Source organism: Empidonax traillii, unplaced genomic scaffold, assembly GCF_003031625.1.
Source record: "Empidonax traillii isolate 1590-97213 ecotype Southwest subspecies unplaced genomic scaffold, ASM303162v1 scaffold32:size1966603, whole genome shotgun sequence".
In the NCBI taxonomy this organism is placed as follows: domain Eukaryota; kingdom Metazoa; phylum Chordata; class Aves; order Passeriformes; family Tyrannidae; genus Empidonax; species Empidonax traillii.
In genome coordinates this window covers 328,802-341,113 of record NW_020955225.1, presented here as the reverse complement: position 1 = coordinate 341,113, position 12,312 = coordinate 328,802, and the positions used below count along the sequence as shown (strand labels likewise).

The 12,312-nt window shown below is 38.4% G+C and overlaps 1 protein-coding gene across 2 annotated transcripts in view; it reads left to right on the top strand.

Moving 5' to 3' along the window:
* Positions 1-12,312, top strand: part of CHM (CHM, Rab escort protein 1) — a 52,001-nt gene that overhangs the window by 15,454 nt on the left and 24,235 nt on the right. For both annotated transcript variants that reach the window (XM_027911463.1, XM_027911462.1), the window contains exons 3-8: positions 8-80; positions 1,200-1,324; positions 4,721-5,078; positions 6,506-6,622; positions 7,392-7,512; positions 9,421-9,646. In XM_027911463.1, the coding sequence (XP_027767264.1) occupies positions 8-80; positions 1,200-1,324; positions 4,721-5,078; positions 6,506-6,622; positions 7,392-7,512; positions 9,421-9,646 (1,020 nt within the window). The remainder of the gene's footprint in view (positions 1-7; positions 81-1,199; positions 1,325-4,720; positions 5,079-6,505; positions 6,623-7,391; positions 7,513-9,420; positions 9,647-12,312) is intronic.

Sequence of the window (12,312 nt, the reverse complement as noted above, 5' to 3'; positions counted from 1 at the left end):
TTTACAGGAGAAATTACTATGGTGGAAACTGGGCCAGCTTTAGTTTTTCAGGGTTATTATCCTGGATTAAAGAAAATCAGGTAAAAATTTCTTCAATGACTTCTGTTAGTGTTCCTTAACATTAAATCTCAGTTGTTTGCATGATTTATTACAAGACAAATCACCCCAGTGCTCTTTCTCTTTGGTAATTTGACAGATCAAAGAGGTTTGTAGTTTCCAGCTTTGCTGGTTGAGCCTTACCCATCTGGCTCTGCTGGGCCTGGATTGTTCACGTTGCTGAGACCAGTCTTGTGCTCAGTCATAATGAATTTATATAGAACCACCAGACTGTTGTTTCAATTCCTTTCCCAGCACATTCTGTAAATGATAATCTGGTCTTTTCCCTTTCCTGTTTGATTATTTTCCACTCCCCGATGTTTCAGTCCCTTCTGTTTGTCTCGTTTGCATTCAGCTGATTCTTCTTTACTGGATCCTTCCATTGAAATGTCCTGTAACCAGGACAAAAAGATTAATGCTGATAGTGTATTTTTCAATGACCAAAGTTTATCTAATTCATGACAGTCCACTAGAAATCTCCTGAAGAGGGTATTTATTTAGTAGATGGAGCACTTGGGCTGTGCTAGCAGCTGGCTGTTCCTGTTATTTACAGGGGCGTTGGGAGCCTGTTGGGCCGTAGAAGATGGAGGTGTTTCAGCTCAGTCTCATCCCTGTTCATTCCACTGTGCTGCCTCCTGGTGTAATCAGGGGAGTTGCCCAGTGACAGAACTTCATATTCTCAGGGTTCTGCTGCATGATTTAGAGATTCCTGTGTGGGCAGATTGATACCATCCCCAAATCACTGCTGTTTTTCCATATGGTCTCCATTCAAGGAGTTTTGTCACAAAATTTGGATCTAACCTTGCTGTGGCAAACCTTAATAGATTGTATTCAAAGTTACCTTCAACTCGCTACTAAAGCTATTATTTCATTTAACACTGTATTCTCAGATTATTAGAGCTGGTCCTGTAGAGCAAGTGTTGGCATGCTGCAACAAAGCAACCAGCTCTGACTGTTTGAACTCAAAAATCTGAACAGAAAAAACATTTAGATGGTCTTTTTCTTATATTAGATGGTACATATTGCTTGGGACTGCAGAGATTTGTAGTTCAAGAACAGCTCACACAGTACAACGTGTTAATGGTTTAATTGTTCTTTGTAAGCAAACGACGGAGCTCGGTGATGAATGTGAAGACTGGAAAAAACTGATCCTTGAGGATGAAGAAGCCATTCCTCTGAGCAGGAAGGATAAAACTATTCAACATGTGGAAGATTTCTGTTTTGGAGAGTAAGTAGAAATATGGAAATGTGTGAATAATTTTATATGCCCAGAGGTAAATGATCACGTTGTGCTCTTGGCTTCAAGCATTTCACCACACACGTGTAAAATGAATATGTAAAAGGACACAAGAACAGGAACACAAATGGACAGTAGGACTTTAACTGTGAAATACTTCATAGTCCTAAAGTGATAAAGGAATACTTGCCTTTTGTCCTTTTTATATGCAGTGGATTTAACTTACTGAATACAAATTTAACTAACTGAACTACGTATTTATCATTTTTTATCTTCTGGATTTTGTGCTGAACTGAACACTTCTGAATTCCTGAGAGGTTCTTTGTGATAGTTATGTAAGTTTAACCTTGAATCCCTTAGAAAATCCCTTACGTAGCTCAATGAAATATTGACAGATACTTGTATAGAAACATGTATTCTTTTCTGTAAACATCATAAGTAGGGGAAAAAAAAAAAAGGTGTGAATTAGACTAATACAATCTGAAGGTCACAGGCTCAGACTTTTCCAGGTTCAGTACTGCACAGTAATGGCTGCTGGACTGCATCTCAAATCGAATGTTTGCTTGGAAGAAAGATCACTTGAATACTGTAATTGTAAACCTGCTGCCATAATAAATATTGTTCAGAACCAGGAGTAAATGAGATTTAAAGGTGTCATAGTGTCTTAACTTTGTGTATGATTTTTTGACTGATATTTAGCTCATAAATCAGTCCCCAAGCACTGAGATTTCACACTTCATAGTAAAGTGAGATTGTACTCAAGTCAGGACCAACCACAAGATCCTGCTTTTAAGGATTTAGCTCAGCAGGACAGAGCTGTCTGTCTTGGTTATCACCTAAAAAAACGCCAAACCCACAGGGAACAATGATAAGATTAATAAACCCAGCAAAGAAAAAGTTCTCCAAAAGAACTCAAAACTTTCTGAGAGAGTCACTTACTGTGTTTCTGACAATTTACATGTTCTGGCTGGATTCTGTTGTTTTTGCTTAACTTTTATAACTCCTATGAAGTAACCATTAAACATTTATTTTGAAAGAATAAACAGCTGGGTAGCAGTATAATATACACAGTGCAAGTCTGAAATGAATGGCCTTAGAACAAAGTGCATCCATCAAAGGAAAAGAATACTGTGTCTACAACAAGCTGTATTGAAAAAAGGCAAATGGCTGAAAAATAAATAGTGAACACCTGTGCTGAATAAATTAACCAGCTGGTTGGCAATTTTTCATTTGACCTATCTGAAGGGGTTGCTGTTACAAGGCATTAATAAGACACATTCATTTTAAGATATTCCTTTGTTAGTACCATTAATTGATGAATGGTGGAAGATAATATTCTAAATTTACACAACAATTTGTCTGCAGATGTATTTTTTTTTTTCTGAATTGGGAGAAGAATTGTCTGTACAGAAGTTCAATTTGAGTAATTTTTATAGACAGTTCTTACATTATTCAGGGATATTTGTTCCTATAGGATGGATGTCATGAATTTATATTATATACAGTTTTTAGGCTTTCATTACAGAAAGTGTAGAGCTGCAAATCATGGAGATTTACATGTTCTTTGATGGGAAGTGAATAGAGATTTAAAATATGTAAAAATAACATTTCTGTTAGCTGCTTTTCAGAGTGATATAGAAAAATACAGCGAATTTTGAATCCAAGCTCATATTGCTTTAGAAAAGTAATGATCAAGTATGTTTAAAATGGGATTGAAATGTACATTGAAACTGGGAGAAGGAGGAAAGAAAACTTCCTCTGAAATCTTGTGTTATAAAAAGGTTCAGGGTGAGTTAAATAAAAGCTTCATTCTTAGTTATTGCATTAATTACAACAACTTTTGCATTTTTCACAAACACCACGTTCTAAATTCCTGAAAAATAAAACCCCAAATCCAAACAGAACCTAAAAATTTAATTGACTTTCATTTTTATTTGTAGCAGAGATTACTTTTTTACAAACCATTTGACAGAGTACCTGGCTTTCCTTGATATTTTATAGTTACTTAAAGCTTGCAGTATGAAGCAAAAAAGACATAATTAAGGTACAGAAGCAGAATTCTCTCGTTAGTGCTTCCTTGTAGCAGTTCCTGTGTTTCCCAGGGCAGTATTTTACCCCAGTCAGGGGTTAAGTGCTTCCTGGTGGCTGTGCCCAGGCTGATACTCCTTCTAAACTTTCCATGGGTCTGTGTGAGCACCCTGAGTTCTTAAGGGAGGAGCAACTTGTTCCTTTTTAACAGGAATCCTGCCCCTGCATCCAGCTGTGAGGCCGCAGGTGTGTGAGGGAGCATTTTGGTGTGTTTGCTGAACAATTTCTCGCTGTCCCCTGAATTTTAACCATCCTCTTATAGTGTAATTTGGTACTCCGTGTTTGCAGGTCACCTTTAAAATCATAGTTCATTAGTTTTCGGCCAAGATTAAATTGTTTATTCAGTGCATTAATGGCTTGTGGTATGAAGATAAAAAGATAGCGTGGAATTATTGCTGAAGTTCTTTCACTTACAATGACATTGATTTGATTCATCTCAGCTGGTAGTGTAAACTAAACCGAGTTAAAAAGTACTACTTTCTAAGGTAGGTGTCATTGAAGATCAGGATAAAAAGAGTAGATGAGATTAAAAGTGGAGGGCTGCTTTATAAAGGGAATTTTAAAGGAATGTTGTGAAAAGGAACTGGCCTGTGCAGAGTGAATGTTGTTTGGGAACGTCCCTCCTGTGAGTGGCTGCCTTCAGCCACAGCACAAATTTGGAGCACTTGCATAAAAACAAGTGTTACTTCAACAGCTGATTAGAATGCAAGGGCAGAGCTGAAAAAGCAATCTGAAGATTTTGCTTAAACTTTGGGTCAGAGTGGCCTGATATTCCATGGACTTGCTGGGATTGGGGCTGCAAAGGAGGCTCAGCCTGTAAAGCTCTTCTGTTTCTCTTCTGTGAGCTTGGTTTTTACAATATCCCACCTTAATGCATATTTGCATTTCAGTTTCAAAGGTGTTTTTAATCCATAGGGAACACCAAATCGAATTGCTTTACTGTTTCTGTTTTAAAATATTACATTTCTGTTGTTTCTGGAGATGTGTGCTGTTTCACCATGAGGGTCTCGATGTTCACTTTGAGATCCTCCCGTCTTTTGAGTACGTGTAAAATAAGAACCCAAATTTTTGTTGTTCTTTTTTTCTCAGTAGAAAAAGTCTTCTTGAATTACAGCTTTGCAGTCGAAGAACTAGAGTTCTTTCGTGGGGGGGTACACCTGATTTGGTCAGGGTAAAGAAATTCTAATGCTTTTTCTAGGAAGGTTTTCATTCTGGCACCGACTCAAAACTTTAAATGAATTTTTAAGACTCTTCAAGACTTTCCCCCCCCCCCCTTTCTCCCATTGTGTTTTTAATCAGTCAGGATTCGGCTGAAGGTGTTGAAGAAGCTGGTGCACTGCCAAAGCTGCCTGTCCTTGAAGCCTCTGGTGCCAAGGAGGTTTCTCCAGGATCAGAGGAAGAGTGCCCAGCAGTGGAGAGCCCCTGCCCGGAGCCGGAGAGCCGAGAGCCCGAGCAGGACATGGAGCCAGCGGGTGCCACGGAAGGGAATGGGGCAGGAACCACCTCTGAGAGTGAAAGTTCTCCTGGAGAGTCCACTCTGGAATTGGGACAGACAGAAGCTGCACCCTCAGAAACTCCTGCCCAAGAGCCAAAGAAAATTACCTACTCCCAAATTGTCCGAGAAGGCCGAAGGTTTAATATTGATTTAGTTTCCAAGGTAGGAACTGAGTGACTTTTTTTCATGGAAGTACATTTACTTTGCTTGAACTGCTGAAATTTTAAAAAAATCTTTATTGTTGAGGAGAGTGACACAGTGCCTTTGAGGCAATCTTCAGATGTAAACAAGACTTGCTATCCTCAAAACAAAGGGCTATTTAATATGTTCTTAAGTGTTTGTTTATAACCAAAGAAACCATAAAACACAGCTCAGAAATATCTCCACAGAATACATTTTATGAAATTTAGTACTTAAACAATACCTGCAAAATTTCTCCTTTTAAATAATACTGTTAAAAATTATATTTTTAAACAAGGAAAATCAGTATACACGTGGATTTTGGATCTCTTTAAAATGAAAAGTAATTTTCTGATTGGAGTACTTCCTGTGTGTGTGACTTCCCTGTGAAACTCTCATTATTTCTCTGTATTTAGACTAAAGCACTGAACTGTAATACATTTTATTGGAAGGAACAAATAATTACAGTTAATCCATAGCATACACGGTGACTAAAATTAGTTATTAATGTGTTTAATTCCTATTAGTGTGCATTTTACTTAGAAGAGAAACTATTAGTCTGACATATTTGTCGTGCTGTTTTAACTCTAAAATCTGCCCTTTATGTACTTCAGAGTATTTGGATATGGCCTTGAAAATTGTACTTCAGTGGAAATTGTTCTTCTGTGCTTTAGCCTGTGTGTGTTTTCTGCCATACGTGGAAGATTGGAGTGCTTAATTTTTCATATTCTGCATGAAAAGAGTTTTCAAACCTCTGGAAACCAGAAAAGAAACTTTCTTCAGTAATTCATTAAATTCTTTGGGAAGACACTGTAAGGTTCGTGTTCCAAATGTCGATCCCACTTTCACGGATCATTGCAAGGCCATCAGTGAGAACACCAGTGAGTGGACAGTGGTTGAGCAGATCGTACCATTTTGTATTTTTTCGACCTTTTCTGTCCCGCTGTGTGACACGGTGTTAATTGCAGCGAATTCCAGAAATTCAGACACGAGGACAGTCAGCAGGACAAGGCCAGCAGTTTGCACTGGTGTTTCCCTGGCTCAGGGCCAGAGGCTTCCTTGTAGTGTCCTCACTTTATCTGGAAAGTTCCTGTGGCGTCTTGCAAACTCTGTTACTTGGGACCAAAGGACTTTTCAATCCAGACAACCATCTTCAGTTCATAGTTACAGTTCTGTCCTTTCTGTATTTCATTGTATATTTGTAGCTTATAGAATAAATGTAGCCAATTATAAATTAATAGAACAGAAATGACTAAACCTTAACTGGGGGGTTATGGAATTTACCTGTAGAAAATGTGACCCTGTCGTTTCAGGTAACTTAGGGAACAGCTACTGAGGATTCACACAAACAGCAGCAGGGACTTGACTGATCCTCTTTACTCACCCTTTTCTCTCTCCTCCCTGGGCAGTTGCTTTTCTCCCGGGGTCTGTTGATTGACCTTCTCATTAAGTCCAACGTGAGCAGATATGCCGAGTTCAAGAACGCCACACGAATTCTGGCCTTCCGGGAAGGGAAGGTGGAACAGGTACTGTAAAACAACCTGCTGCCTCTGCTCAGTCTCATCTCTTTACAGCCAAGAAGCTTGAAATCGGTTTTGTGAGAATTTTGTAACAGTAAGCTGGTATTTTTCCTTAATTATGGTTTTTATTTAATTTCTGGAAAAAAAAAAAAAAAGGTGGTTGCATGTGTTATATATAAATATTAAAAAAAAAAAAAAAAAAAAAAAAAAAAAAAAAAAAAAAAAAAAAAAAAAAAAAAAAAAAAAAAAAAAAAAAAAAAAAAAAAAAAAAAAAACAAAACAAAACAAAAAAAAAAACTAAAATAAGATTGTGCAGTCCAGTATATTGACATAAATCTTTGCCTCAGGCTAAATATTTAGGCCACGATTGACTTGGCAGTTAATCCTTAAAAATTCATATGGTTTAGGTTTTAAAATTCATAGCATAGACTTGATTTGTCTCTGCTACTTACAGGAGAAGTCAGTGGGGTGATGGCAACAGGAGATGCTGGCACAGTTAATTAATACAAATTCTACTGAGTTACTCTGCAGTCAGAGATGCAAGTGAAAGTGAACCTGAAGGGAAATAAAAAAGGGAAGAGGGTGAGAAAGATTTAAGAATGTTCTTATTGTGGAAAATTGGTACCTTTTATTACAGTTATAATAGAAAATAACGGAAAGGAATCTGTAAGAAAATAACTACAATAGAAAACAGTAATTTGAAACATTTTTTAGGTATTCAGATTGATGTTGCTTGATGCTTTTACATCTGAAGTTATTAATAAATTTTTTGCAGGTGCCTTGTTCTAGAGCAGATGTGTTCAACAGCAGACAGCTCACCATGGTGGAGAAGAGAATGCTAATGAAATTCCTGACATTTTGTTTGGACTATGAACAGCACCCTGAGGAATACCAAGGTAGTGTCTCCTTGAACAGGGCACACTCCCTTCTTAGCAGTTCTTTCAGTGAGGCACAATTTTGAGAGCTCTCCTGTGTTTTCACATGGTTTGTTTTTATGGATTCATTTTCAAAGTATGCTTTGACCTTTTCATGACCTTTTCACTTCAGTGTTAAATTCTTCTACTTAAGCACTTGCTCTTCTAGTTCCCACATCATTTATTATTTACATTTTTCTTTAACAGCAAAATTATATATTACATCAAGGTTGCAAAATGCTTTTTATCATTTTTAGGTATTTCCTCCCCCTCCCAGGTATTTTTTTTTTTAAATAATGTCATGTATCTGATTTTTCTTTCTAATTTTTGGATACTGTGTAAACCTCCACAATATGTCACCACAAAATCAGAAATGGAGAAGATGGAATTTTTCAACTTTGAAAGTTAATGTAATTTAATGCCTTGTAGTTGTAGAGGGCAGGTTCAAAGTGCCTTTATCAACTCTTGGCTTACTTAGATAAGAGGAAATCAGAATAGATTTGAGGTATAATGTGTGGAGAATAATGAACATCAGGTCAAAGAGGAAAATTGGCTGACAGGAGGAAGATGCTTTCATTTGTGCTCGAAGAATGAAGTGACTTTCTCAGTTCTTGGAGTCTAAAAGTAAACTAAGGCAAAGAAAAAAAGAACTGTCAAAAAGAAATAATGAGGAAAGAGGAGAAGTTCGGGTATTGAAGTTTCAGACCAAAAGAAATCAGTGAATTTGGAGCTTGACAGTAGCTTGACCAGGCAGTGTTTTTGCAGGGATCTAGTGTTAAGGAGAAGTAATTGTTGGGATAGTGGTCTGACGACTTGAACAGGACTCTTAGATTAGTACAAACATTAGAGAAAATAATTTTAAACATATGCAAGAGAAAATGAGTCAGTTTTAAGTTCTGGTAAGATTAGGAGAAGGAGGTTGTAATGAACTCCAGAAAATCCTGAGGGGGGAAAGACTCATTAGGCTGAAGTGGTTTATTGGTTACAGGTGATCCCAGTTTGCTGCTGCTGGAAGAAGTGGAGGTTCCCAGAGTGAGGATTATAGGTGGTATTTAGAAAATTTATTAGTAAAAAAAAGGAGATGCCACATCAATTTTAAATGAATCCATTGATTCATGTGCCTGAATAATATCAGATTCGTTTTTACCCCCAGAAACAGTTAAACACATTTGGTTCCTACATTTTAAAATAGCCTGGGAAGTAGTTGAGAATATTTTGAGTCAGATTAGGCTACTGTAAAGACTTCAGAAATTTAAAATTGCTCTTGATGAGATCACTGCCTTCGTGGGAAGGCAGACTTTTAATAGGGAGAGTTCATGAGAGTAAAGAATTTTTTAGAGCTTTTTTCTGCAAAATACAGAGTTATGTAAGAAGCTGAAGTGGGGAAAAACTTGAGAATTTGTTTAGAATGATAAACCCCCTAACCCTGTTGTTCCATGGCTGTACAAAGGGCAGTAAGGTACATTTGTAGTAAAGCAGAGGTTGAATCTTGAACAGAATATATAGCTTGATAATACTGCTCTCTGCACTGATGGAAGTGTTTCTCAACTACTGATGCCTTTATCCAGGACTGGGAGATGGAGTCAGATCAAGTCTAACAGATCGAGTAGGTGAAGCCATTTTTACAGTCTGGGGCCCCCACCGTGGTTTTGTGGTATTTTGAAACATTTTAATGGAGTGATATTTCTGTCTTGGGAGAAAACTCACCTTCTGGGAGTAAATTTCTTGAACTTCATAGACTTAGGTGATCCATTTTCAGCAGGATGTTTTTTGAAAAACTCACTTGTTTATTGAAATGTAGAGGCACTCGTGTAAGTTGGAGCATGTGGGACAATCTAGAAGTTACAGAAGTTACACTTTGCTCTCCACCTCATTGTGCTTTTTCCTCAGACCACGAGAGCAGCACGTTTGCTCAGTTCTTGCAGACAAGGAAGTTGACCCCCAGCTTACAGCACTTCATCCTTCACTCCATTGCAATGGTCTCAGAGACTGAGAGCAGGACCCTGGAAGGTCTTCAGGCAACAAAAAAATTCCTGCAGTGCCTTGGCCGCTACGGCAATACCCCGTTTCTGTTCCCTCTCTATGGGCAAGGGGAGATCCCCCAGTGCTTCTGCAGGTAAACTCCACTTACCCAATCCACACCTTCCCAAAAGGTAATCTAATAGATATCAGGCAATAGGAATCTCCTTGCTGCAGGTTCATGTTGGTTTTATGTGCTTCACATTTTCATTGGCTGTGAAATTCCCCTCACTCTAAAAAGAAAAAGGGGAAAACAAAAACATTTGGAGATGACACTCCTGTAATCCTCTGCAACAGTTTTCATTGTGTTACAAATGCAGCTCGTAAGAGCTGGTGGCTGCCTGTGGTGGTAAGTCCTAGGAAATGAGAAAGCCCTAATTTAACTCACGTGGAGCTGTCACTTTTTAAATCTGGCAGAGGAGACTCAGAGTGATGTGTGTCCAGAAGGGTGGCTGTGCTTTGGGGTGGGTTGAGAAAATTTGTGCTTTAGTCTTCCCTGAAGTTGCAGGAAGATCCATGTTGTTAATTTGTGTAACTAACTAATGCTGAGAATGCATCTGCCATTTATGGGTAGATATAAAATAATGGGCTGGATTTTTATGAAAGAAGCAAAATTGTGCCACGTGTGCAGTTTATTATTAGATTTAAATCAAAACCTAATTCTTTCACCTTTCTTATATCACAAACTTGTACAAACAGGGCAACTGATGTGAAATGTCCTCTTGGCATAATTCTGTAGGTGTGTCTAGACCAGAAGCTTCCCCCCATGAACTGAAGAGCAGGGAGGATCCCGTTGCACTGAGCCACACACAGGCTGCAGTTTTACATTCTGACATCTCAAACAGCAGCCATATGTTCTCCACTTCTTGAGCCTTAGAAAATAATTAAAAGAAAAAAAAAAACACAAATAGTTTGCAGGATAAAATAAGATCCATTTCAGGCTCTTTAGTTATCTGTGGTCAAGTGACAGTGTCCTTATCGTGACTCCTGAGGTGCCCCGTGGTCCCAGTAGTGGAGCTGGTGAGTGATGCTTTTGGGGACCATCAGGAATCCCTGTGCAAAGGGTGGGTGGTTTCAGTTTTCAGTCGTTTCCAACAGTTCAACTGGCTTTTAAAAAGCTGAGGGTGTTCTTCTCCTCTCTGCTTTTGCTGGCAAGGCAGTGTTTCCATCTGCTCCATGTGGGTTTTAATGTGGTAACCTGTAGGTCTGAAGTAAACATGAGCTTTGTTCAAAAAAGGCAGCATTGCCTGGTGAGACCAGTTTGTCTGAGTGATATATTTGTACATCAGTCCTTTAAATAGCAGTGCAGGCTCTTACCTGCTTTGTTTGTGGTGGACAAGTTCTGCCTTTTACATGTGTGCTACTATTAAATTCTGGTTTGCAGCACCATGTTGGGAATTATCTTCCTGTCTTGTCTCTTTGATAGATTCTGTTTCTCTTCTCCAGAACAGTACTTAAATTACTGCCAGAAGAGTGGCCTTAGCAGCTTGAGCCTATTTGGCTGTATGTAGGATGGATGCAATTATGTGTTGATAGAAACGTTCTGGGATAATTGTACTCCACTGAACAGAAATGTTATTTGGTACCATCTTTCGTCAGTAGCCTTTCAGCTGTTCCCTAAACTGTGTTCATGTGGTGATTTTAAAAGATGTGGATCTGTTTAATTAGGTGGTTGGACAGACAACCTGTGAACAGGAATTGTTTCAGGCAACTACTCTGAATGCAGTCATGTAATAGAACTTGTGTTTGTGGGGTTTATGGATGGACTTCATGAGAGACCAGGTATCTGTATGTGACCAACAGATTAATAAATCAAAATATTATCAGAGCCAGTATACTAATTGGGCAGTTAGGCCTTCCTTGCCTTCAAGTACTGGGGAAAAAGAAGTAAATTTATAATTAAAATTAGAATTTTTGTTGTATTTTTCCCCAGTAGGTTCTTCTCCATGTAATTTTTCTTGCATTCTTGAAATCCCTTTGGCTTTATTTTGTTTATTAGGCAGCACATGCAGTTTTTAGATCTGTAACAGCAGTGTATTTCAAGAGTTAGCCATAGGTGCTATCTAGAAGTATTACAAATATTCTTATCATAAAATCATTCCATGATGACAGGAATTCTTCAGATGGCCTGAACTTTCTGTTTATGTCCATTGATTGCTGCTTTTTAGGGGCTTTTTTGCTAAAATGTAAAGTCCTACAATGAAGACGGTATTTTAACACTTGAAGCAAATTAATCTGTCAAACCAAGAAGGAACTATACTTTCCAAAGCTTTGTGTTACAAACATTCTAATACATTTTTTTTAATTGTCTTTGGTTTCAAAGGAACAATTTAGGAGGCAATCACAATATTTTTTGAGGTGAATCACAATCCTTATCTGTGATCTTCCCTCAGGATTGTGTCTTGCTAAAAGCGAGCTGTATCCAAGGAATGCTGCTCGGGCTGGGGAGCAGAGTGGTGACACAGAGCCAATAGATCACAGCCCAGAGCTTTTATCACCAGCTTATCAGGGGAAGGTGTCACCTGCCCTGTGATTTCTCACCACTGTTGTATATTCTGTTTAATGTAAAGCTCTTAAGCGTTCCTTGCAGCCAGTGACACTGTGTGTTCTCATCAAGGCTACTGTTATAAATGGCACACATGCATATTGATGGGAATGAGCCAAAGGCGTTTGGAAGTCACATCCTTGCATCCCAAATGAATCCTGCATAAACACCACAAGGCTTCAGAACTGCTGACAACACCTGAGCGAGCGAAAGCAGCG